Source organism: Echiichthys vipera, assembly GCF_963691815.1.
Source record: "Echiichthys vipera genome assembly, chromosome: 16".
Classification (NCBI taxonomy): domain Eukaryota; kingdom Metazoa; phylum Chordata; class Actinopteri; order Perciformes; family Trachinidae; genus Echiichthys; species Echiichthys vipera.
The window spans coordinates 2252770-2276190 of NC_139841.1; the positions used below are offsets into that span (position 1 = coordinate 2252770).

General features: G+C 41.7%; 2 protein-coding genes across 4 annotated transcripts in view; one reads left to right on the forward strand and one right to left on the reverse strand.

Moving 5' to 3' along the window:
* The window catches only part of LOC310958610 (ras-specific guanine nucleotide-releasing factor RalGPS1), a 279502-nt gene that overhangs the window by 150522 nt on the left and 105559 nt on the right, over nt 1-23421 (reverse strand). The gene's annotated exons all lie outside the window — the stretch shown is intronic.
* LOC310958611 (angiopoietin-related protein 2-like) overlaps nt 1-23421 on the forward strand; it is a 113151-nt gene that overhangs the window by 84727 nt on the left and 5003 nt on the right. For all 3 annotated transcript variants that reach the window (XM_083929624.1, XM_083929622.1, XM_083929623.1), the window contains exons 2-4: nt 11594-12511; nt 20282-20475; nt 22985-23255. In XM_083929624.1, coding sequence (XP_083785750.1) covers nt 11626-12511; nt 20282-20475; nt 22985-23255 — 1351 coding nt within the window. In that variant the 5' untranslated portion in view covers nt 11594-11625. The remainder of the gene's footprint in view (nt 1-11593; nt 12512-20281; nt 20476-22984; nt 23256-23421) is intronic.

Genomic DNA, 23421 nt, shown 5'->3' on the forward strand with positions numbered 1-23421 from the left:
TTGCAGATAATACATCCAGTCTAGCTATAGAATGTTGACGATTTAAAGATATCTTAAACTACATTTTGACTAGGATAAATAAAATTAAAATATCTTGAAATATAATTTTTAAAAGCATGAATGTTATGTGGACAACTTTAAGTATCATTCTGACTAGAATATAATTTGGACTAGAAGAAATGCTATAATGGATATCTAAAATGTAATTACAGATAGAAGTGTGATTGGATTAAATATTAAAACGGCCTGCCATGCCCTGCAGACGGTCAGTGATTGCTTTTCTGGCTTGAACGCATAATAAGAAGAACAAAAAAATGCAGAGATATCATTTAGTTGAATTTCTTCCAGCCTGGTAGAAACATTACTGCGATGGAGATGTTAACATGAAAATGTGCATTGAAGAAAAACACTTCGATAAATGATAAAGAAGGAACAACGTTAAATATCGTATTTAAATAATTCAACAATTGCTATATATATCTTGCTATCTATTTATCTTGACTCATTTACAAACCCCAATTCCAATGAAGTTGGGCCGTTGTTTAAAACGAAAATAAAAAAAGGAATACAATTATTTGCAAATCGTTTTCAATCTCCTAGATATTCAATTGAATACACTACAAAAACAAGATATTTAATGTTCAAACTGACTGAAACTTTATTGTTGAATTTTTGATGCCTGCAACACTTTCCAAAAAAGCTGGGACAGGGGCAGGTTTATTTCTGTTTTAAATCACCTTTCCTTTTAACAACACTCAATAAGAGTTTGGGAACTGAGGACACTAATTGTTAAAGCTTTGTAGGTGGAATTCTTTCCCATTCTTGATTGATGTACGACTTCATTTGTTCAACAGTCCGGGGTCACTGTCATATTTCATAGCACCACACATTTTCAATGTGAGACAGGTCTGGACTGCAGCAGACCAGTCTAGTACCTGCACTCTTTTATTACCAAGTCACTGTTGGAACACTTGCAGAATCTGGCTTGGCATTGTCTTGCTGAAATAAGCAGGCACGTCCCTGAAAAACATTCTGTTTGGATGGCAGCTCCAAATCCTGTATCTTTCAGCATTAATGGGGCCTTTACAGCAGTGTGCCAACTGTGTTAACTGACAATGGTTTTCTGAAGTGTTCCGGAGCCCAGGTGGTTATATCCTTTACAGAATGATGTTGGTTTTTAATGCAGTACCGTCTGAAGGATCAAAGGTCACAGTCATTCAATATTGCTTTTTAGCCTTGCTGCTTACGTGCAGAGATTTCTCCAGATTCTCTGAATCTTTTGATGATATTACGGACTGTAGATGATGAAATCACTAAATTCCTTGCAGTTGTACGTTGAGAAACATTGTTCTTAAACTGTTGGACTATTTGCTCACACAGTTGTTCTCAAAGTGGTGAACCCCGCCCCATCGTTGCTTGTGAGCGACTTTAAGACTTTGAGCGAGCCTTTTACACCCAATCATGACACTCACCTTTTTCCAATGAACCTGTTCACCGGTGGAATGTTCTAAACAGGTGTTTTTGAGCATTCTTCAACTTCCCCATTCTTTTGTTGACCCTGTCCCAGCTTTTTTGGAACGTGTTTTAGGCAACAAATTCAAAATGAGTGAATATTTTCAAAAAGAAAACAATAAAGTTAATCAGTTTGTACATTAAATATCTTGTCTTTGTAGTGAATTTAATTGAATATATATGGACTTGTAAATAGTAAATGGACTTGTTCTTATATAGCGCCTTTCTAGTCTTCTGACTACTCAAGGCGCTTTCACACTACTTGTCACATTCACCCATTCACACAGATGCCGGTGGACACCTACATACCATCTAATCTAACCATTCAAACCACATTTACACACCCATGCGCAGCACGGGGAGCAATTCGGGGGTCAGTGTCTTGCCCGAGGACACTTCGACATGTGGACCTGGGGATCGGACCGCCAATCTCTCAAAATGGAGGACGACCCACTCTCCCACTGAGCCACAGCCGCCCGAACATAGGTTGAAAAAGATTTGCAAATCATTGTATTCTGTTTTTATTCACATTTTACACAACATCCCAACTTTATGTGAATTGGGTTATGTAAAATAGATCGATTTGTGATTTTCTCTTTATTATGACAGAATTATTAGAACATAATCAGCATCAATAAATATATAGTTTGTCTAATTAAGACAGCCAATTGATAAATTAGTACATTTTAATTATATTCCTAATTAACAATTGGTGTCTGCAGCATTTTGAATCATTATGAAACATTGTGTGTTCTACAGTACAGTAAGGCCTGCATACTTAGACCTGTCTTGACCTCTTCCCTTCTCAGTCCAGTGTTCAGAGGACAGGTGCCTCATCGATCAATGCCATCCGTAGGGTAGTATTTGCCTATCTGTAGAAATCCTCAAACATTATTGATCAGTGGTCACATAGAATTATTAGTATATGTAGTGAAAGGTGGGAGGTGCTGCGGGAGTATGGGGCGAGGGGGTCACTTCTGTGGGCCATCCAATCTCTTTTCACCCAAAGCGAGAGCTGTGTCCGGATCCTTGGCAGCAAGTCGGATTTGTTCCCGAGGTGGGTTGGCCTCCGGTGGGGGTTGGCCTCCGCCAGGGGTGCGCTTTGTCACCAATCCTGTTTGTGATTTTCATGGACAGGATATCGAGGCGTAGTCGTGGTGGAGAGGGGTTGGAGTTTGGTGGGCTGAGGATCTCGTCTCTGCTTTTTTGCAGATGATGTGGTCCTGATAGCATCGTCGGTCAGTGACCTTCAGCACTCACTGGATCAGTTCGCAGCCAAGTGGGAAACGGCTGGGATGAGGATCTGCCCTTCTAAATCTGTGGCCATGGCTCTCAGCAGGAAACCGGTGGATTGCTTACTCCAGGTAGGGAATGAGTCCTTACCCCAAGTGAAGGAGTTCAAGTACCTCGGGATCATGTTCACGAGTGAGGGGACGATGGAGCGTGAGTTTGGCCGGAGAATCGGAGAAGCGGGGGCGGTGTTGCAGTCGCTCTACAGCACTGTTGTGAAGAAAAGAGAGCTGAGCCGGAAGGCAAAGCTCTCGACCAGTCAATCTTCGTTCCTACCCTCACCTATGGTCATGAAAGCTGGGTCATGACCTAAAGAACAAGGTCGCGGGTACAAGCGGCCGAAATGGGTTTTCTCAGGAGGGTGGCTGGAGTCTCCCTTAGAGATAGGGTGAGAAGTTCAGCCATCCGTGAGGAACTCGGAGTAGAGCCACTGCCAGGAGCCAGTTAAGGGGGTTCGGGCATCTAGTAAGGATGCCCCCTGGGCGCCTTCCTAGGGAGGTGTTCTAGGCACGTCCAGCTGGGAGGAGGCCAGGACTAGGTGGAGAGATTATATCTCCACACTGGCCTGAGAACGCCGCGGGATCCCTCAGTTAGAGCTGGTTAATGTGGCCAGGAAAAGGGAAGTTTGGGGTCCCCTGCGAAAGCTGCTGCCCCGACGACCCGACCCCGGATAAGCGGTTGAAGATGAGATGAGATGAATTGAATGTATCAACATTTTGTGTATTTTACCAGCTGTGCATGGTAACTTTGATAAAATGACTGATAATCGCTAATGTCCATTAAGTCCCCTGTTCATTGTTTACTATGAATGATAAGAAAACATAAGAACATATCTTTTTAAAAATATTTAACAGTACCTGACAGTTTAAAATAGTTTACATGTTTGAAAGTATAGAAGTATCTATACTTTCAAGCGCCATTTCTTGAAACCATAGACTGAAGCTTGGAACACAGGTCTTGTGTGACAACACAATATACCCTCTTAATATTAACGTTAACTAGTTGTATCATTGTTATTATTAGTAGTAGTAGTATCATTATTATTATATCCAATAATAATAGAAGTAGTATCGTTATTATTTTTATTATTATAATTAAAAATGGGAGGGGCAAATGACCACATGTCCCAAAGCTGAACAATGAGTGAGGGATTTGCTGTCAAATCACAGGTGACTTTACTTATGAGCTGTCTGTGGTTTCATCCAATGGTTGGTTGTGTCATTCAGGCAGGCCAGACCAGTGTGACATTGAAATGCTAATTAGAGCATTCGCACCTAGCGGGGGTTTTCGCACCTAGCAGGGGTTTGTGAGGTTATCTGGAATAATCATGAGTTCACCGGCCAGACAACCTGGGTTTTCATGCAGTGTGAGATGCGCGAGTGGCCACACTCCAAAGATGACACCGACATCACTTCGCCTGCTGGCACAGCCAAAACTAAAGAATCCCTGAATGCAATGTCTGTGTTAAGCTCAGCTGCATAAGCGATCAACGTTAGCTTGTTACTAATGTTAGCTTTGTGAGAAATTTATTTCTAGATTGGCGTTCATTAAATTCCATATTTTTGAAGAGTGTTTTTTTTGCCGGTGCTGCCTCCATCTGCTGGCTAACGGCGTTAAGATGTAAAAAATAATAATTATTAATGTCAGCTTAAGGCAAGTTTACGTTACAGGTTTATTGTTGACAACATAACGTTAATGTTTCTGCCTTATTAGCTTTAACCATTACACTGTGTTAGAGAAGCTGGAGGATTTTGTATTTATTTAACAGAAAGAGCGGCTGATATTAAACATCTCTTTTTTGAGACAGACAGCAGCACGACTGACAACGCTTCTGACAAACACAATTAGCAGCCAATACAAAATACGTTACTATAATGCAATACAAATATATCTTATAAGTAAAAAAAAAAGCAAATAGACATTAAAATTGAGCAGTATTATGAATATATCATGCAGAATATCTACAGCCAGATGTGTCCAGGTTATTAACAAATGTCTTAAAATCCTCCAATAAAGAGCAGGACCTGAAGTTTCAGGTCTGTCTGTGATTAGTTCAGTAAAGGGAGCAGCAGACTTTCTTTATTTATACTAGATTATAAACTGTCATTAGTTGGGACTTTTGTAATTATACAATACGGTTGCACTTCAACTCTATTTTATTATTTATTAAAACCATAAGAGACTTCATTAGAACTTGCTGCTTCCCTCAGAGACTTGAGACTTAACTTGGACTTGCAAAAAGTGACTTGTTACCATCTCTGCTGTGCAGTCAGAGCCATATATTGTGTAATTGATTCTTTCAGTTTTTATTAATTCAATCCGAAGCAATGGAACACTTACAAGATGTCACCAAAACCACACTGTCCCTATCAAATCTTTCAGAAATTGACGAAAGTGTATTGTATCGAATCGTATTGTAGAGCGAATATTGTGATATATATATCGTATCGTGAGCTGAAAATCGTGTATCGTATAGTGAGATTAGTGTATAGTTACAGCCCTACTGCATGCTGTTATTGGCTGGGGGTTAAACCCCCTCGTGGGCCAAGCCACACCCAGAAACATCCCTGTACACCTCTAAACAACAAGCCAACTCATCATCCGTCTAGTGGGTCAAAAATGCTGATTGAGAGGGATTACTTTTGGATTAGCTAATACATTGTTTTCTAGGATAAAATTATTATACAGTACATTTAAACATCTGCATGATTGTACGGGTATTGGATTCAACAAAAATGTAACTAATTAAAATATGCGCTACTGTATGTAACTTGATTTAAAAAAAAAAATTTCGAATGAGCCCCTGCTCCCAAAATACATGTGTTCAGCCCTGACATGCACACATTTGCCAGTGAATTGTGGTAAATATGTGTGCTTGAGTACCCTTTAACTTTCGTCATTTATGAGTATTACCGTATTTTCACGACTATAAGGCGCATATAAACGTCTTTTTTTTTCCTCAAAATGTGCGGCGCGCCCTATAGTGCGGTGCGCCCTATGTGTGTTACTGCGGACGTTGTTGAGACCACCGTGAGAACGTTCAAGGGGGATAGTGGGCGTGGATTGTGTATAAAAGAACAGGCATGTGCTTTACGCAGAACATTGTTGTGATAACAACCCTGAGAATGGCAAAGAGACACGCCTATGAAGCACAGTTTAAACTGAAGGCTATCAGCTACGCAGAGGAACATGGAAATCGAGCAGCCGCGAGAGAATTCAAGATTAATGAATCGATGGTTCGCAAGTGGAGGAAGATGGAAAACGAACTCCGACAGGTGAAGAAGACGCTGCTGAGTTTCCGCGGACATAAGGCGAGGTGGCCCGAGTTGGAGGAAAGACTCGAGCGGTGGATCATTGAGCAAAGAACGAGTGGGGCGAGCGTTTCGACGGTCACTGTTCGACTAAAAGCAGTAACGCTAGCTGAAGAAATTAAAATTGAACATTTTCAAGGAGGTCCGTCGTGGTGCTTTCGTTTTATGAAACAGTGCCATTTTTCCATCCGGACCAGGACTACAGTAGCGCAGCAGCGTCCGGCGGATTATAATGAAAAGCTGGCGAGCTTCCACTCCTTCTGCAGCAAACACATCGCCGACAAAAGCATCCAGCCAAGCCACATCACCAACATGGACGAGGTGCCGCTCACTTTCGACATCCCGGTGAGTCACACGGTGGAGAAAAATGGGACAAGAACGGTAGCGATACGCACAACGGGGTATGAAAAAGCTTTGTTTACTGTTGTGCTTGGCTGCCACGCAAATGGACAGAAACTGCCACCTATGGTGATTTTTAAGAGGAAGACTTTGCCTAAAGAGGCTTTTCCAGCTGGAGTCGTTATTAAGGCAAATGAAAAGGGCTGGATGGATGAGGAGATGATGAAAGAGTGGCTGAGGGAGGTGTATGTAAGGAGACCAGGTGTTTTTTTCCGCGCATCACCATCGCTGTTAATCTTTGACTCCATGCGTGCCCATCTCACAGCCGATGTGAAAAACAAGGTGAAACAAATGAACACTGTACTTGCTGTTATTCCGGGAGGTCTGACAAAGGAACTTCAACTGCTCGACATCGGTGTGAACCGGCCGTTTAAAGTAAGGCTGCGAGCGGCGTGGGAGCGATGGATGACCGACGGAGACCACAGTTTCACGAAAAGTGGGAGGCAGCGCCGAGCAAGTTACGCCACAGTTTGCGGATGGATTGTAGATGCTTGGGCTAACGTGTCTGCTGGCACTGTTGTTCGAACTTTCGCAAAAGCCGGCATCATTTCCGAGGAGCCGCGCGGCAGAGAAAGTGACTCTGACAGCGAAGAAGGGGAAACTTGCATGTCTGATTTAGCGCAGCTGTTTAATTCAGAAACAGAGGATGATGACTTTGATGGCTTTGATTAAATACTTTGTAATAAATACATGTAATAAATACATGAAATACATACTCAGTTTTGCTCCCGCTCTATTTTTAAATACGCAGTAGAGGTATTTAAACGTAGTAGAGAATATGTACCGGTATATAAAACCCGCGCCCTATAATCCGGTGCGCCGTATGTGTGTGTTAAATACAGTAATGGCACACATAACTGAGACTGCGCCTTTTAGTACGGTGCGCCGTATGGTCGTGAAAATACGGTACTGAACTGCTAAGCAGGAAAAAAGAGAGATTAAAAAAATAGGAGGTCAAGTAGTCGGGAAGTCCTGTGTGATTATGTCTTTCTGTTCAGGTCCTCTGGGGCCATAGGGATGGATTACTTTGTCATATTCCACAGAAAACAGGAAATTAACAATTCATCTTCATCAGATACAATCCTGCACTGCTCTTCAAACCACTGTACTCTCTTTTCAAAACAACAAGAAATCATTCACCTATGTATGCGAATGGATGTATATTTTACTGTATGTGTGTATTTTGGACATCCTGGCAGCCTAGGCCACCTTAAGTCCCTCAGAATGGATATCATAATTCCTAGCCATCTGCCTTCTGTAGCAGCGGGGTCAGTTTATCCGGAGTAACTGCTCAGAACATACTTTAGTGTGAAATAACACAACAGCATCAGTTTGATAGGACTTTCACGTTGCAGTTCTTGAATAATGATACATGTTTCCCTTAAAAAATGTTTTATTACAATTCAATCAGCAAAATACTGATCATCAAATAATCGTATGCTTTTTTGCGCTCATCAGTATAATTAAACAAATGCAGAGAACAGAACAGGGCTGCGTCATTTCAAGACATTGGGTTAGATTTGAATAAGGTGAAACATTTTTTAGTCTGCAGTGGTAAATCAGGGGAACATGTACTGGTATGCAAGCTAAAACAACATTAAAGGTTAGATATGGAGAATGAGCAGAACACTACCAACTAGTGTCTCAAGATCGTAGTCAAAACAACAAAAAATAATTCCAGAAGTCAGGTTGCCAGGTTTGTTGCCGAGTGTGTCGTCAGCCTGCTCCATGTCAGTGATGAATTATTCAGGGTAACGACTCATTTGGACTAATCAATTAATTTGACAACAGTATTTAACACTAGCCAGATTACAGCTGAAAGTCTTTCTTTGAGTGGTGTTTAATGGATTAACTAGACCCGAGTCTGTTTGAGCCAGTTTGAACCCATCCCCTCCAGCAAATCACACAACAAGTATTGTAGAGGAGCTTGACTGACAGTTACCATTAGCCGTTAGCCTTAGCCGTTCCAGCTAAGTAAAGATGAAAGTGATGTTAGCGATCAAGGAAAAGCGTAGCCATTTGGGCGTGTGTTTTAATGGTGTTTCTCTCCTTTCTCTCAGTCCATGGAGTGAATGCTTGGCCTATATTGACTCTGGTTTTTGCCCATCTCCGGTCACTCAGCTGCTGGGACAAATAACGCTCCCTTCATTGAGGCTCTGAAGCAGTTGCAGGATTGGCAAACTTAATTTCACCCAGTGCCAGCCTACAGTAGCTGCACCCAACAACAGACAACCCTGGCAACCAGCAATGCCCAACGCTATTGGCTGCTACAATGGAAACAGAACTGGACAGAAAGTCATTGTCAAACCCGTCAAAATATTTAAAATATTAATTCAGACTAAATATATTATTTAATAAAATAAAGCTTTTAATTCAACATATTCAACCTTTAAAACATTACCACCACATTTACAACACTGCATCTCAACACAGGACAAAAAAACTGAAAATGACATCAGCTCAGTCTCTTCGATGTCACAGAGAAGCTTGGGATAGTTCAAAGTAGTCAACACTTCCTGCTGTTATGTCTTTTAGGAGTAGGAGCCTCATATCGTGTTCATCCACCATTTCCACAACTTTGGTCTTTAAATGTCACAAAAGTTGAATTCGTGAAAACAATTACAACTAACAAGGTTCATTGCACGTACAGGTTATTTTTCCATTAATCCGTTAACTATGGGGCTTTTAGAGTAGCAAAACTAGTTGCAAAGGTGCGTGTTATTGGTGTTATATTTAAAAATCTGATTACGCAAACAGATTTTGATATAGCTTTCCACACATGGAAAATGTTTTGCTACAATAATGGCCCCATAGCTTATTGTTTCTGCAATTAATGTCAAACTTCCCAGAGGAAAGGAAAGGTGACATGTTCAAAAGTCTTGTTGTCTCCGACCAACAGTCCAAATATATTCTGTTTATTGTGATAACAAAGAAAAGCAACAAATACTCACATTAGAATGGTTGACATTTCTTCACAGTTTATGTTTGTAGGTCTGAAACAATAATTAATTATCCAAATAGTTACTGATTTCTTTATAACAGAACCACTGTCTGCCTTGCTGTCCATTTCATAGTATATCATATAAAAATCCTAATCCAGGGAGATCATCCCAGACTCAGTGGCAGAGACAAGGCCAATCTCCACCCAATGGTCAGGGGCAAGTCAATATCTGCGAAGAGCAGGGAAATGACAGTGTATCAAGTATGACTTGATACCCATCTACAAAATATTTTTTTGTGTTGTTTTTTATGTTGCCGGTACCTATAAGTCAGTAACACAGACAGTGGGCCATACTGGCTGTAATGTCCGAACCTAGGTTCATGTTTTTGTTACATTGTATACATTTGATCTGGTTAGTTTTGGTTTCACATTGCAAATATGCAATTAAACTAAATAATTATACATGACATACTGACATAAGTGATCTGTGTCTTCCTATATTTTATTTGGTAGCCTTCTGTTTGAATGAATGAATGAACATATACTGTACATTTTGTTGCCGCTTTAAAAACATTATAATGACATTACTACTAGCTGCACCTTTGTACAATGCTGCTACAGTTCTATCTTCAGGGGGATTTGCTCTCCTGTCCTATCCTCTGTCTCAAAAAATTATTTTAAAGTTGTTTTCAACTGACTCTTTATAAAGCTGTCTGACCAAATGTCAATATAACATTTGGTCTCCTCTCCCATGTGCTCTCACAGCTTTTGCATTGTTTGATGTTCCCAGTCTTGACAACAGCCTGCCAGAACTTCTGTAATTTATCCAAACATCCACGGCAAATGTTTTCCCACTAAAACAAACCAAACCATGGCTCAATTTGATCTGGACTGACACCAAACTATGAGGCGCAAAACTATTCATTCCAGAAATATTAACCAAATAGATTTTTACGGCTCAAACTCATGGTCCACTTGTTGAGGCAATAATTTGACTTAGTCAACAAGAGAAACCATCAGCTGGACATTTACAGACCCTATTGAATTATGGGAAGATGGATTGCAGTGAGCTGGCAGAACATGTCATGATGTACGATAACACTGATTCAGGGGAGATTCCTCTTTGTGTTTTGTGTCACTGAAATTCCAATGCTGATAAAACAAACAAGTCTTGGTGAATATATGACATCAAGTCCTAGTTTGATAAAAACCATTTCAAAATGCAATGTAACAAGTCATAATTTACTAATCCTAAAATATGAATGTGCTACAATGCTTCAGTGCCAGATTATCAAATTAGGACTTATATTAAACAAGACCTGTTTGATTCATGATGTGTAATATTATGTGAGAAATGATTGCTGAAAGTTGAGTCTTTTCTTTGTTATTCCTCAAAATCCAAATGGCAGCTGGCTTCACTGCAGTTAACTGAGCACTGAGATCCTGTTGGGCATGGGAACAGCATCTCCAGTGCTAAAATGTGTGCTTCTTAGTAAAGCAGTTGTGCAACTTCCTAAAGTGCGTGTGACTTAAAGGTTCTCTGAGTAAGTTACAGAACACTATTGTTTTTACATCTGTGGCCATCAGTGAACTGCAGTTGTTGCTTTGTTACGTTAGCTGGAGAGTCGCAGTCAGCAACATTTGTTTGATCATATCCACTGAAGCCGACACTGCTCCAATAGCACAACATAAACCATAGGAAAAAACATGCGTCTCTACATGCACGTAGAGCCTGTTTGTTTTGCAAAAATCCACCGGGCCCGTATCATCCTGTCCACTCAGCGCAGCGTAGTTCATGCCACTGGATGAATTAGCCAATGTTGCGAACCCCTGACGTATAGGATTGTGTTGTATTATTAACTTAAGCTGCTGCCTTATGTTCAACACACAGCTCCCCTCTCTCAGCGGAGAAGCTCTATTCTGCGTTCGTCTTTGCCTGTCAGGCACAGTAGCCTTCAGTGTTGATAGGCTTTTACCTGTGTGTGTAACCAATCAGATGGTGCTGTGGGTGGGACATTAAGAAAGACTACATAGTGGTGACTACAGACAGAGAGGCAGATCCAGAATAAGGTAGTGTTGAATTGTTAAATTGTGTGAAAGAACAGACATTTACTGATAATCTCTTCCCCCTCTGTTCCAGAAATCATCTTGGGTCTGGTGCAGCACTGAGCTATGATTCTCCCTGTGGTGGTTTTGCTGTTTCTCCTGTTGCTCTCTGGACCCAAGTCTTCTCTCCAGGGAGACACTCAGGAAATGGACCACAGTGATGAGATCCTGGAGACAGAGTTTATCTCTGCGCCAAAACGGCAAAAACGTGCTGTCGTTGACCACAGTGCTACAGACAAATGTTCTTACACCTTTATTGTCCCTCAGCAGAAAATCAACAGGGCCATCTGTGTTAACTCCAAGGAGCCTGAGGCCCTGCTGGATAACAGGGTCAATAAGCAGGAGCTGGAGCTGCTCAACAGTGAGCTGCAGAAGCAGCGTCGGCAGATTGAAGCGCTGCAGCAGTTGGTAGATGTAGATGCAGGGGTGGTTAATGAAGTCAAGCTACTACGCAAAGAGAGCCGCAACATGAACTCCAGAGTTACACAGCTCTACATGCAGCTGCTACATGAGATCATTCGGAAACGAGATAATGCTCTTGAGGTGTCACAGCTGGAGACCCGTGTGCTCAACCACACAAACGAGATGGGGAGGCTAGCCTTAGGCTACCGTGACCTGGAACATAAGTACCAGCATCTGATAGCCTTCGCAAATAACCAGAGTGCTCTCCTGCTGCAGCTGGAGGAGCACTGTAAGCGGGGAGGATACTCGCATGGTGTAGAGCAGGACAGGAGCAGACCCGCCCGCCCACAGCCTCCTGTGAACCCTCAGCCTCCTCTACAGATTGCATTGTCTCCTGGAGGCTACAGACCCTTCCATCCACCTACCTACACCCGCCACATCAACAACCCTATGACTAATGAGATACAAAATGATCAGAACTCTAAAGCATTACCACCACCACTGCCAACAATGCCAAGTGCTACATACGGCTTTACAAGCGAGCCCTCAGGTAAGTAATGTAGATGACCACACGGACACTTTCACGTCTTCCTCTGAGGTCTATTATTGCAGGGGACACAGACTATCCATTAATGACGCTAATGTGGACTTTTTTTCCCGACAAATCACTGACCCTCTTTAATCATTAATGGTTGAATATGTAGAATCTTTATTAAAAGCTATATTTAAAAAAAATAATAAAATAAAATAAGGTGTTTTGAGGGGTACAGAATGAAAGTATTACTTTTAAAATATTAAGTCTGAATTAATATTTTAAAAAAAATTTGACTTTTTTTTGATGACTACATTTCTCCTTGATCGCTAAGATCACTTTCATCTTTACTTAGCTAGGACGGCTAACGCTAACTGCAATATTGGATGGGATGGGTTCAAACAGGCTCAAACAGACTCTGGTCTTCTGTAGACTACTGGGCTAAGTCAGTCTCCAGACCTGGCAACCCATCCATCCATCCATCCATCCATCCATCTTCAACTGCTTGTCCCTGTTGGGGTCGCGGGGGGGCTGGAGCCAATCCCAGCTGACATCGGGCTCGATCTTGAGACACTAGACGGCGGGGTTCTGCTCATTCTCTATATTCCAACTTTAAGTGTTAATCGTTATCCAGTCCCAGTTCACCCACCCAGGAGGCTTGGACTCCGCGTTCTGTGGACAGCTGCGGACTTGTACTGGTCGTAGACACATAAATTCCCTTTCCTGAAACAAGTCTGCAGCTATCATTGGAGTGTATGCCCGAGCCTGTCTCCACCACATCCACCTGCTAGGTTGCAGCTGCCTTCCTTTACTGCTAAGTTTGTGGCTCCCACGAATGACTGCTGGACAGGAGAGCCATGGAGCAACTGAGCAACACATTGAATGACAGAAAGACTCACAGCCGACACACAGCTCAAACACAGTTTACTAGTATTTATATTTTAATTTTTTTAACTGTTTAACTAAGTACTTATTGGTCAAAAATCGTATTGTTGTTTAATAACTAAACAGCTACTTATGAACACCCCACACATCGTCCAATACCCCCTACTCGCTTTGATTAATTATTAATATCATGGAGTTGTATCGATAGTGTCAAATCATAACAAAAGTTCTCTAAGAACACATTCCATATAGAATAGGCCTAGAACAAGTACCAAACCTCTGGGTCTGAGAAAGGTAGCCAACACTGAAGCACCGAAAACTGTAGTTCATCGAGTTGTCATTGGAGTCTAGCTCCAAAACAGAGCACATCCCCATAGAGCCCCATGTTAAAATGCCCAACTTTACAACAGAAATAAACATGTTTACAGCATGCTACAAAAAAATACCTGCAGACTTCCATCATTGTCCTACCAAAATATGTGCACTTTTTGCAACAGTCGTGTGGGAAATACAAAATGATTATCATCTCACTATGGATGTGTCTGTGATCTAAGTTCAAGTGAATTAATTTGCTTCAAATTGTTCTTTAGACATGTACTGTATGAAGTGCAGTGTTTCCCACAGAATTAGGGCGCACTCACACTGTCCATCCGTACCGTGCCCGTGCTTTAGGGTAGTTGTCCCCCCTCCCTCTCCCCCCGCGGCCCAGGCCCGTTTGTACTTAGGGCGCACTCACACTGTCCTTCCGCACCGGGCCAAAACCGTTTTTTCGGCTAAAGCCTAGAGTGTTTGACCAGTGTGAGTGCACCCGCTCCGCGCATAACTGCGGCCAGCGAGCCGTCCACGGCCCGCCTGAGAAAGGTGGGCTTTTGTAGAGCGCGTTTGCATATGTACGAGCACGAGCACGCCCACGTGTACGAGCACGAGCCCTACGGCGGTTCTGACGTCATTTATGTGCGCCTGTTCGGACATAGTAAATAGAAGGACGGACCATGCGCAGGCATTTACAACAACAATGGCGGCAAAAGGTTCACGTTGGTGTGATGCGGAGGTGGAGTGTTTACTGCAGATTTGGTCGGATGAAAATATTCAAAACAGTCAACAAGACGCACAAAAACTCCGAGGTCTATGGAAAGATTTGTAAACAAAGAGACGCATCGTGATGACGTCAATCAATGCATGTGACGTGTTACGGCGTGATGACGTATGGACAGCAAGAAGCATTTGCGCGAGGCCCAGGCAGTGTGAGTACAAATGGGCCTGGGGCGCGGGGGAGAGGGAGGGGGGACAAGTACCCTAAAGCCCGGGGCGCGGTGCGGAAGGACAGTGTGAGTGCGCCCTTACACTACCTGGGCCTAGGCATGAATGCTTCTTGCCTGCCTATACGTCATCACGCCGTAACACGCATTGATTGACGTCATCGCAATGCGTCCCTTTGTTTACAAAAGCAGGCGTTTTTTTGGCCACATAATGGAAAGCAGCGCAGTAAACATGGTACGTTTTTGGCTTTGTGTTTTTTTCTCATTGTGATGCGGCACGACCCCGCTTAGTCGACTTTGCAAGGTGACAACTTGAGTTGAACCGAACGGCAGAAAATAAATTTTCAATGTCCGAACAGGCGCACAGGCCAGGCCTCGTGCTCGTACATGTGCAAACGTGCTTTACAAAAGCATACCTCTCCCAAACGGGCTGTGGCTGGTTGCACTCACACTGGTCAAACGAACTAGACTTTAGCTGTGAAATGTGCTTGGGCACGGTACGGATGGACAGTGTGAGATCCAGTTCGTGGTGGTAACTGACCAACCAGGAGAGATACATTTAGTTCCAATTAAGGCTCCGTTTACACTGCAGGTCTTAATGCACAATTCTGATTTATTGCTCAAATCTGATTTTTTTTGTTTGTCCGTTCACATTACGTTTTTAAATGTGACCTGTCTCCAGATTGCTGTGAGAACAGCTCACACTCCTGAAGTGACCGGCATGCGCAGTTGATCATTGATGATCACATGGCAATGGCAACCGGTATTGTAGGACTTTACATATGCTAAGACCCTTGAAGTCTAGCTTGCACCGAAGTGTCACCCCAAATACTAATGAGCTCTAAAACTTCCCTCTCCCTCCACTGGCCGCCTGCTTCACTGCTGTCCTCCATGTTTGTTTTGATTCTGTTCCTAACTCCCGCCTGTGGCAGACTTTTTTCCAGTCAACTTTATTTGTCATTCATTTAACAGTGCAGCGTGGGTCAGAATGACCATTCAAAAAAATCTGAAACGTATCTGATTCAGTAGCACATTTAAAAAGTGGCCTGATTCTGATTGGAAAATGTCAGATTCAATGGGACCTGTGCTGTTCACACTGTCAAAAGCAAATCAGATATTGGTCACATATGAGGGAAAAAAAAAATCATATTTAGGTCACTTGGAACTGCAGTGTGAATGTAGGCTAAGACAGCGTAAATCACAGCACTGGGGTAAGACTCCTGATCCTCGGCTGCCCAGCCTAAGGTTAGACTCAGCCTGCTGTGACCCTTGTGGCGCTGCGGTTTGCGCTGCCTGAATGTGAGTTGATACAGCCACTCTTTCTCCAGCCCTCAGCTTTCCTTGTTAGCCTAGCTATTTAGCTTTTGCCAGCTTGGAACTTTTGCGCCTCCACCCCCCTCAGTTCCACTGCTTTGCCCATTTTTGGATTAAGTTGGAGCGGAGTCATGATGCTGCCAAGATGGCGACGGCTAGAGCCAGCGGGAGCCGTCCACTTTGAGCTTAATTTTGGCTCTTCAGAAACCTATGGTTGATGTCACAGAGACTACATCCACTATTTATAAAGTCTGTGGTCTAAGCCACAATCTATGACTTACAAAGATGCAACAATTCACCCATTGGCAACAGTGGCAAGGAAGTACTTCCTTTGAACAGGCAGAAACCTCAAAATAGACTAGAGATGCACTGATCCAGCTTTTTCTGATCCAATCAAATTACGATGCCTGGGCTGAGCATATCGGTCAATACCTATCTGATACTACTGTTAAATGAATGAACCGTATACCTTGCCATGTGAGTGAAGGCATCAGGCTTGACATAAACATTTAGCCTTGTTCAATTCAATTCAATTTTATTTACAGTACCAAATCATAACTTAAGTTATCTCAGGACACTTTACATAGTAGGTATAGACCACACTCTATGACTTATTTAGGATTTACATAGACCTCACAATTCCCCCAATGAATACGGTGGCAACGAAAACCTTCCCTATAACAGGCAGGAATGCTGGACAGACCCAGCTCTATGGAGGACGGACATCTGTCTTGACCGGTTGGGGAGGAAGAAAAGGAGAGAGAAAACGAGCAAACACAGACAGATGGACAGAGAGAGACAAAGACTTTTTTTCAGAGACAGTATATTTTCGTCCTTTTCAGACAGGGTTCGGGGTTTCTTGCCCGAGAAATTTCTGAAATTGCGCAGATGAACATGCAATTGTGACGTAGTTTGAGAAGGAAAGACCTATGTTCATGTGTGACTCCCGTCGGGGCAGGTCTACTGAGTAGGTCAATGTGTTTGTTCAGATGTAATGTAATGTACTGTATTTTTTTTTAACAAATAACAAATCAGAATCAGAAATACTTAAAAAATCCCAGGGGGAAACAACATACGGTATTTAACAACAATATCTACATATATTTGGAAAAACAGAAATATCAAACAATAGCATATAAATATCAAATTTACAATAGTAAAGTGTACATTAGCAACAAAAAGAAAAAAGTAACTGTATTGCTATGTATGATATTAATAAGTTAACACAGTTGCACAGTGTCTGCACAGTGTCTGCACAGCCTCTGAGCAAAATCTGTAATCACTAAAAGCAAACTAACATGTCACACTAAACAGATGGATCTCTGCTTAAGACAACGTGTTTGTGTTTGGTCCGCCTTCAAGAGGTGTTTCTGTATAAAGCACAGAGAGGAAATGGTGACCTTTGTGCAAGAAAATTCTGAGAAGAAAGATTAACGCATGGTTGGAATGGTCTGAACTCTTGAGACCCTTTTTTTATTTATGCATATGATCCAAAATATCATGATATAATTGGTTATTGTGCTTTGAATATGTAATGGTACTATAACTTCAATTAATACAATTACAAATGATAAATCAATCTCGGAGTCCTTCTAAAATACAGCTAAAAAAAGAAACTATGGCATAATTTGATATTTGTATCCCATTTTAAGGCAGAATTTTATGATACACTTTTTATAATCTTGTCATTGGTATGTACCAAGGCCAGCACAACCCAAAGTGTTTTTAGTACTGTAACATTTGGGACTCAGCTTCAGGGACTGAAGCTCTAAATACCTTGATAAACTCTCAAGTAATAATTTCATTAAATTAAACGAAGATGAAACAGATATTCTTACAAAAGCTACGAATTCACAGAGGAAAGATAAGTTAACATTAAGTGTAAAATACCACACAAATTTTTGCATCCACTGTTCTATTCGATTTGGAACAAACTCCAGCCACAATTGCTCGTACCTCGAATTTCCCTTAGTAGTTGAAAGTGTGTGCCAGAGACTACAGAGAGTAGTGCACCAGACTTCAAATGTAAAAAAAGAATAATTTTGGACTGAAATAAAGGAACTTTTGCATGAAATGGAGGAACTTCTGCACGAAGTGAACGTCAAAACAGCTGTAACCTTTTATTGATAGTAGAAGATATTAATAAATGATTTCGATACATGGCGCATGTTGAAATCGTCATGAAAGACCCTTCACTTTCTAATCTTCATTGCACAAACCGCATCCTTGACAGCTTACTTCCACCTGCAGCTGAGATGGTCAAGCATTTAGGTCCTCGGGCTCCACCTTCTGCCTATCTGTCAGTACTTGACTCTTTGTATGAAACTGTTGAAGATGGCGACAAACTCTTTGCAAGGTTCATGAATACACTGCAAAATTATGGAGAAAAGCCATCTTTTTTCCTGCACCAACTGCATGTTTGCCTGAGCATGGCCATGAGGTGTGGTGGTGTGTCTGCCCATGAATTTGACATTCAGCTCCTAAAGCAGTTCTGCCGTGGTTGTTGGGACAACACCCTGATAACCAACCTCCAGCTACAGCAGAGAAAGGTAAGTCCTCCCAATTTTGCAGAGCTCTTGCTGAGGAACATTGAGGACAAGCAGGCCACTAAAGTCAGCCAAACCTACTCCTTGTGGCACTAAGCTGCGTGTCTCGTCTCATTTGCAATCTGTACGTTCCTGAGACTGAATATGAGTTGTTGAAGAAGCAAATAGCTGACATTAGTTCTCAGCTTAGCAGTATGAAAACCGAGAACTTCCAAGTGAGAAAGAAAGGAAGAAAAAGACAAGTTCAGCGAAAACGGAGTCTACTGAAGGCAAACGAGCCGTCAGTGAGTGATTGCTGAAAAAAAAAGCAGCAGAAAGTGATCTAATAATATGGTGGATGTGGTTTTTAGCGGTTAAAGCCATTGGCTTTCAACTACCGTTAGCTCGCCGGCTAACATTTGTGGCCGTTACTGCGATTTGCTCTTAACTACCGTTAGCTGTGTGCTAACGTTTGAAGCCTTTACTGCTCTTGGCTCTTGACTACCGTTAGCCCGTCTGCAAACGCTCAATAGTTGCTCCCAGCTCTCGTCTGTGTGTCGATGTGTGGACAACTGCTTTTAGCAACAAGGTAAAGACATAATCCACAAACAATATGTTACCTTGTAATGTTACCAAAAGTACATTTGTTTTATTAGTTTACTTTTTGTTTAGAACCCCTGTGGCTATACCGGGTACAAGAGCTGTTTTGTGCCTGTACCTCGCCAAACACAGAGATCGGTGAGCATGATTATTGGTTTTCTTGAATTATTTAGTTTTATTTTACACTTAAATTAATTCATGATTATATTATATTGAATATAACTGTTAAAAGGGTTATTTACAAGAAACAGTTAACCAATATGCGCAGTATTGCATTTTGTTCTGTTGCCATGGTAACATTGAATGAAAAACTGCATTAATAAATGCCTGTGGATATTTCTCTGACCCTGTCTATTGACAGGTCAGTTTTGTTTTGTTTTCTTTGTTCTTTCGGCTTTTGTTTGTTTATTGAGACCTTCCAGTGACGAGAAGTGGAGCGATGGCAAGCAACCCACTTAATCTAAAGTGAAGTGAACCCCAGATATCCCGTGGTCACTGGACAGGTCCTGCTACACTCTCTGGTGTGGTAGGCCCAGCATCTAAACCCCCTCACACTCAGCCCTGTCACACATTCATACATTTTCTCCATCCTTGGAACAATGGACTTTTTTTTTCTTTTCCCTGGACCTTGCACTTCTTGGATACATATTGCTGTTGTGAAGGATAATCCTCCTTAAGTGAATGGTGTTTGTGATGTCTTTTAATTGATATTTTATTTTTTGCCTTTGGTTTATTGAAAACCGTTACATTGGATCAGAAAAAACTAAAATGTTTAAATTGAATCATAGAATTCAGGATATTAGGGTGCACCCAAATTAGAAAATTTTGCTAAATTAGATACACATGGGCTATTACTGTATGTAATATCTATTTAATTGTTTTGGTTTGTCAGAGAATTTTGTTTGTCTTGTTTTAACTCATTTATTTATCCATTTGTTTGTTATCTGTGTATCTGTTAATTCTATACTATTCAATGTATTTGTTCTAACTAAAGCTGGCATTACTTTTACATTTAAACCTATGCCTCCTGAGTCTCATTCTCACATCCCACGGTGCTCCAGTAGTTGAACCTATCTGATACACTAATCCACAAGTCCTAGTATTGTGAAATTTTACAATAACAATTTTTTTTACAATTTTGACAGCCTTTGTAGATTAATATGCAGTATACAACTTTCTTAGTCAGCATTGCGTCTCTCCTGCAGGTCCTTTCAAAGACTGTCTACAGGCTCTGGAGAGCGAATACACCACCAGTGGCATGTACCTCCTGAAACCAGACAACGGCAACAGACTCATACAGGTTTGGTGTGACCAGAGACACGACCCTGGTGGCTGGACTGTTATTCAGAGACGTCAGGATGGCTCTGTGAACTTCTTTAGAAACTGGGAGACGTACAAGGTAATAATAAGGATCTCAGCTTAGAATCATAAGGTTCTATATGCCTTCTGGACAGTTCTGAGAAATGGAGATACAAATATGTCAGCATTTGTCCTGAGCCAATAGGAATTTTCTCTCTCGATTTGGTTATTCTTTTAAAAAAACAATAAAAGGTCCATTTTAGGGGTGGACAAAACGGCCAAAATGTCATATAAAAGAGAAAATATACAGTGATGATCAAAATTAGAGAATAAAGTATAAATACTTGATTTATTCTGAATTACTGTTATTTTTTATTGTTCATAATTTGATAGAGTATCCTGTCTATATACCACTGCTGTACTAGCATGTTTTTTTAAATAACTAAGGCACTTCAACAAAAACCTTTATTTTGTGAAAAAAACAGTGATCAAAATCAAAAAACAGTAACTGTTGTGACAGAAGAGAAGATTTCAACAATGTTTTCTTCTAGAGGATTCAAAAATGAACAGGAAGTGTAGAGGCCACAGCTTTGAATGACTTCAGCACATCTGCGCCCACAGGACATAATTAGTTTCTGACACTGCTCTGGTTTGATGTTGGTCCAATCTGACTCAGTCTCTTCCACAGTTCAGTAACTGTAATGGGTTTCTTAGACATTACTTTGTTGCCAAGGATTTTCCAGAGATTTTCTATGGGGTTTGGATCTGGACTCTGAATCTTCCTCCTCCAAATTTAACTGACTTCTTTACACACTTTAGGTTCAGTAAATAAAATAAAATTGAACTTTAGCAATGTCATGTCATGGTTTGGGGAATGCAGCAGGAGTTGGGCCTCTTGTACAGCTACATGGCAGGGTAAATGCAAATGTTGATGTGGAACTCCTTAATCAACATGCAATTGTCTCTCAATCAGCTGAAGTTTTTATGCAAGACAATGCCCCCTGTCACACCGCAAAACAGGTGAAGCAGTTCTTTGAAGCTAAGGATATTGAAACATTGAAATGGCCAGCCCAGAGTACAGATCTAAACCCCACAGAGAATCTATGGAAAATCCTTGGCAACAAAGTAATGACGGTAGTGATTTAAAAAAACGTGCTAGTACAGCAGTGGTAAAGCCACAGCACATATCATATCAATTTTGAACAATAAAACATATAACATTTATATGAGAATAAATCAAGAATGAATCATTTGATCTCCAATATAAAACAAAGCAATTAGGCCAAAGAACCTTTCTGAAAATGATTTAATCAGTTTGTGCAATTCTGCCAACTTGTGTCAATGGACATTTATCAAAAGCTACCTAAAGCTACCAGTTGCCTCTGCTGGCTGTGGTGTGGCTGATTCACTCTTCGCAGACTGTTTAGGATGTTGTTACTTTAGGTGGTTGACCTGATGTGCTCACCTTGCGGGACTGTGTGGCAGGTTTGGGCAGAAAGGCAGATCCTGTCACGTGACGGCACTGCCTCTTTGTTAAAAACATTAGGAGTCCGCTGGTGCACGGGACATATACCTTTTTTTAGCCGTATATTTTACAGCTTGTTCCACAAATTCTGTGCATAAGTGGGGACAGGGGGCGTTGATACGACACAATAGTTGGACGCTGGTGTGCTGTAAGGACATGGTAGTTTCGTTTTCATTTTCAGCCATGACTTCCCTCTGCTCTTTGAATCAAAAGTTATAGGGATGAGAAATCCTTGTCACTGCCTGAAGTTCACTATGATTGGTTGATCGGCATGGCTTTAGGGCGGTGCATGAGGCGGACTAGCCAATAGTGGGATTGGCTGAGGAAAAATAACCCTGATGTGTCTGTGCAGAGCATAGAAGAGTGTATAGAATGTTCCCTACAGACAATACTACCATCTCTCTGCTTTGGTAGATCGTCACCATTCTCTAATCCTTCACAATCTAATATCATATTGGTATATTGCTTATGATCCAAGGACCTCATAACCATGCTCTGTTCCCCACTTACTACCGTTGGAGCTCCACATTATGTAAATACTGGTGTATAGCGTGAAATACTTAGTTGCCAAGATTAACATCACATGGCCTAAAGTGAGGACATCTCAATATGGGTTCTCTTCTCAGTACTTTAATCTCAAGACCAAAGCACAGGGGAGTACTTCCAAGTTGTCCCGCAGCCCAAACATTCCCAAACCCAACCTCAATGAGTCAACAAGGCACTTGAAGCCAATTACATGCTCACATTTGGCAGGGACGAGGTCTCCCTCCTGACTGAACCCATGTGTGATGTAATTGAAACCTGTGATTCAAACACACTGAGCTCTGATGGAGAGGATCTTAAACACGTCCTGCCATTATGCCACTGCTCTTGGCCTTTCACTCTGACATTATACCAGTCTTTCACAGATGCTTGGAAAACATGGGTGGTTTGTTGCTGGAAGGCTATGGCTGTATCCAAGGGGAGGAAAAACAACTTCTTTCTTGTAAATTGTAAAACAAGAAAATCAGCATTCCTATTAAAGCATGTGTTAGGAACAGTAGCAAAGGATTAATCTTGACTAATTGTCTTTCTGCTTTCACAGCAAGGGTTTGGAAACATTGATGGTGAATACTGGTTGGGCCTAGAGAACATCTACTGGCTGACCAACCAGGGCACCTACAAGCTGCTGGTGACTCTGGAAGACTGGACAGGACGCAAAACCTTTGCAGAGTACGCCAGCTTCCGTGTCGAGTCTGAGGCCGACTTCTACAGGCTGCGAGTGGGCCATTACCACGGCAATGCTGGAGACTCTCTTACCTGGCACAACAGCAAGCAGTTTACCACACTGGACAGAGACCATGACGTCTACACAGGTGAGTGGAATGCAGTGCAAGAAAAGGCCATCTCATCTTATTCAATACATCGCAGGTTCTCCACATTAATTATGGCTACTTACTGTATGTGCCACTCCTTATTACATGAGGGCAAGTAAAAGATAACAGGGTTGTATTCAGGGTTGAGTTATTATCCACAATGACG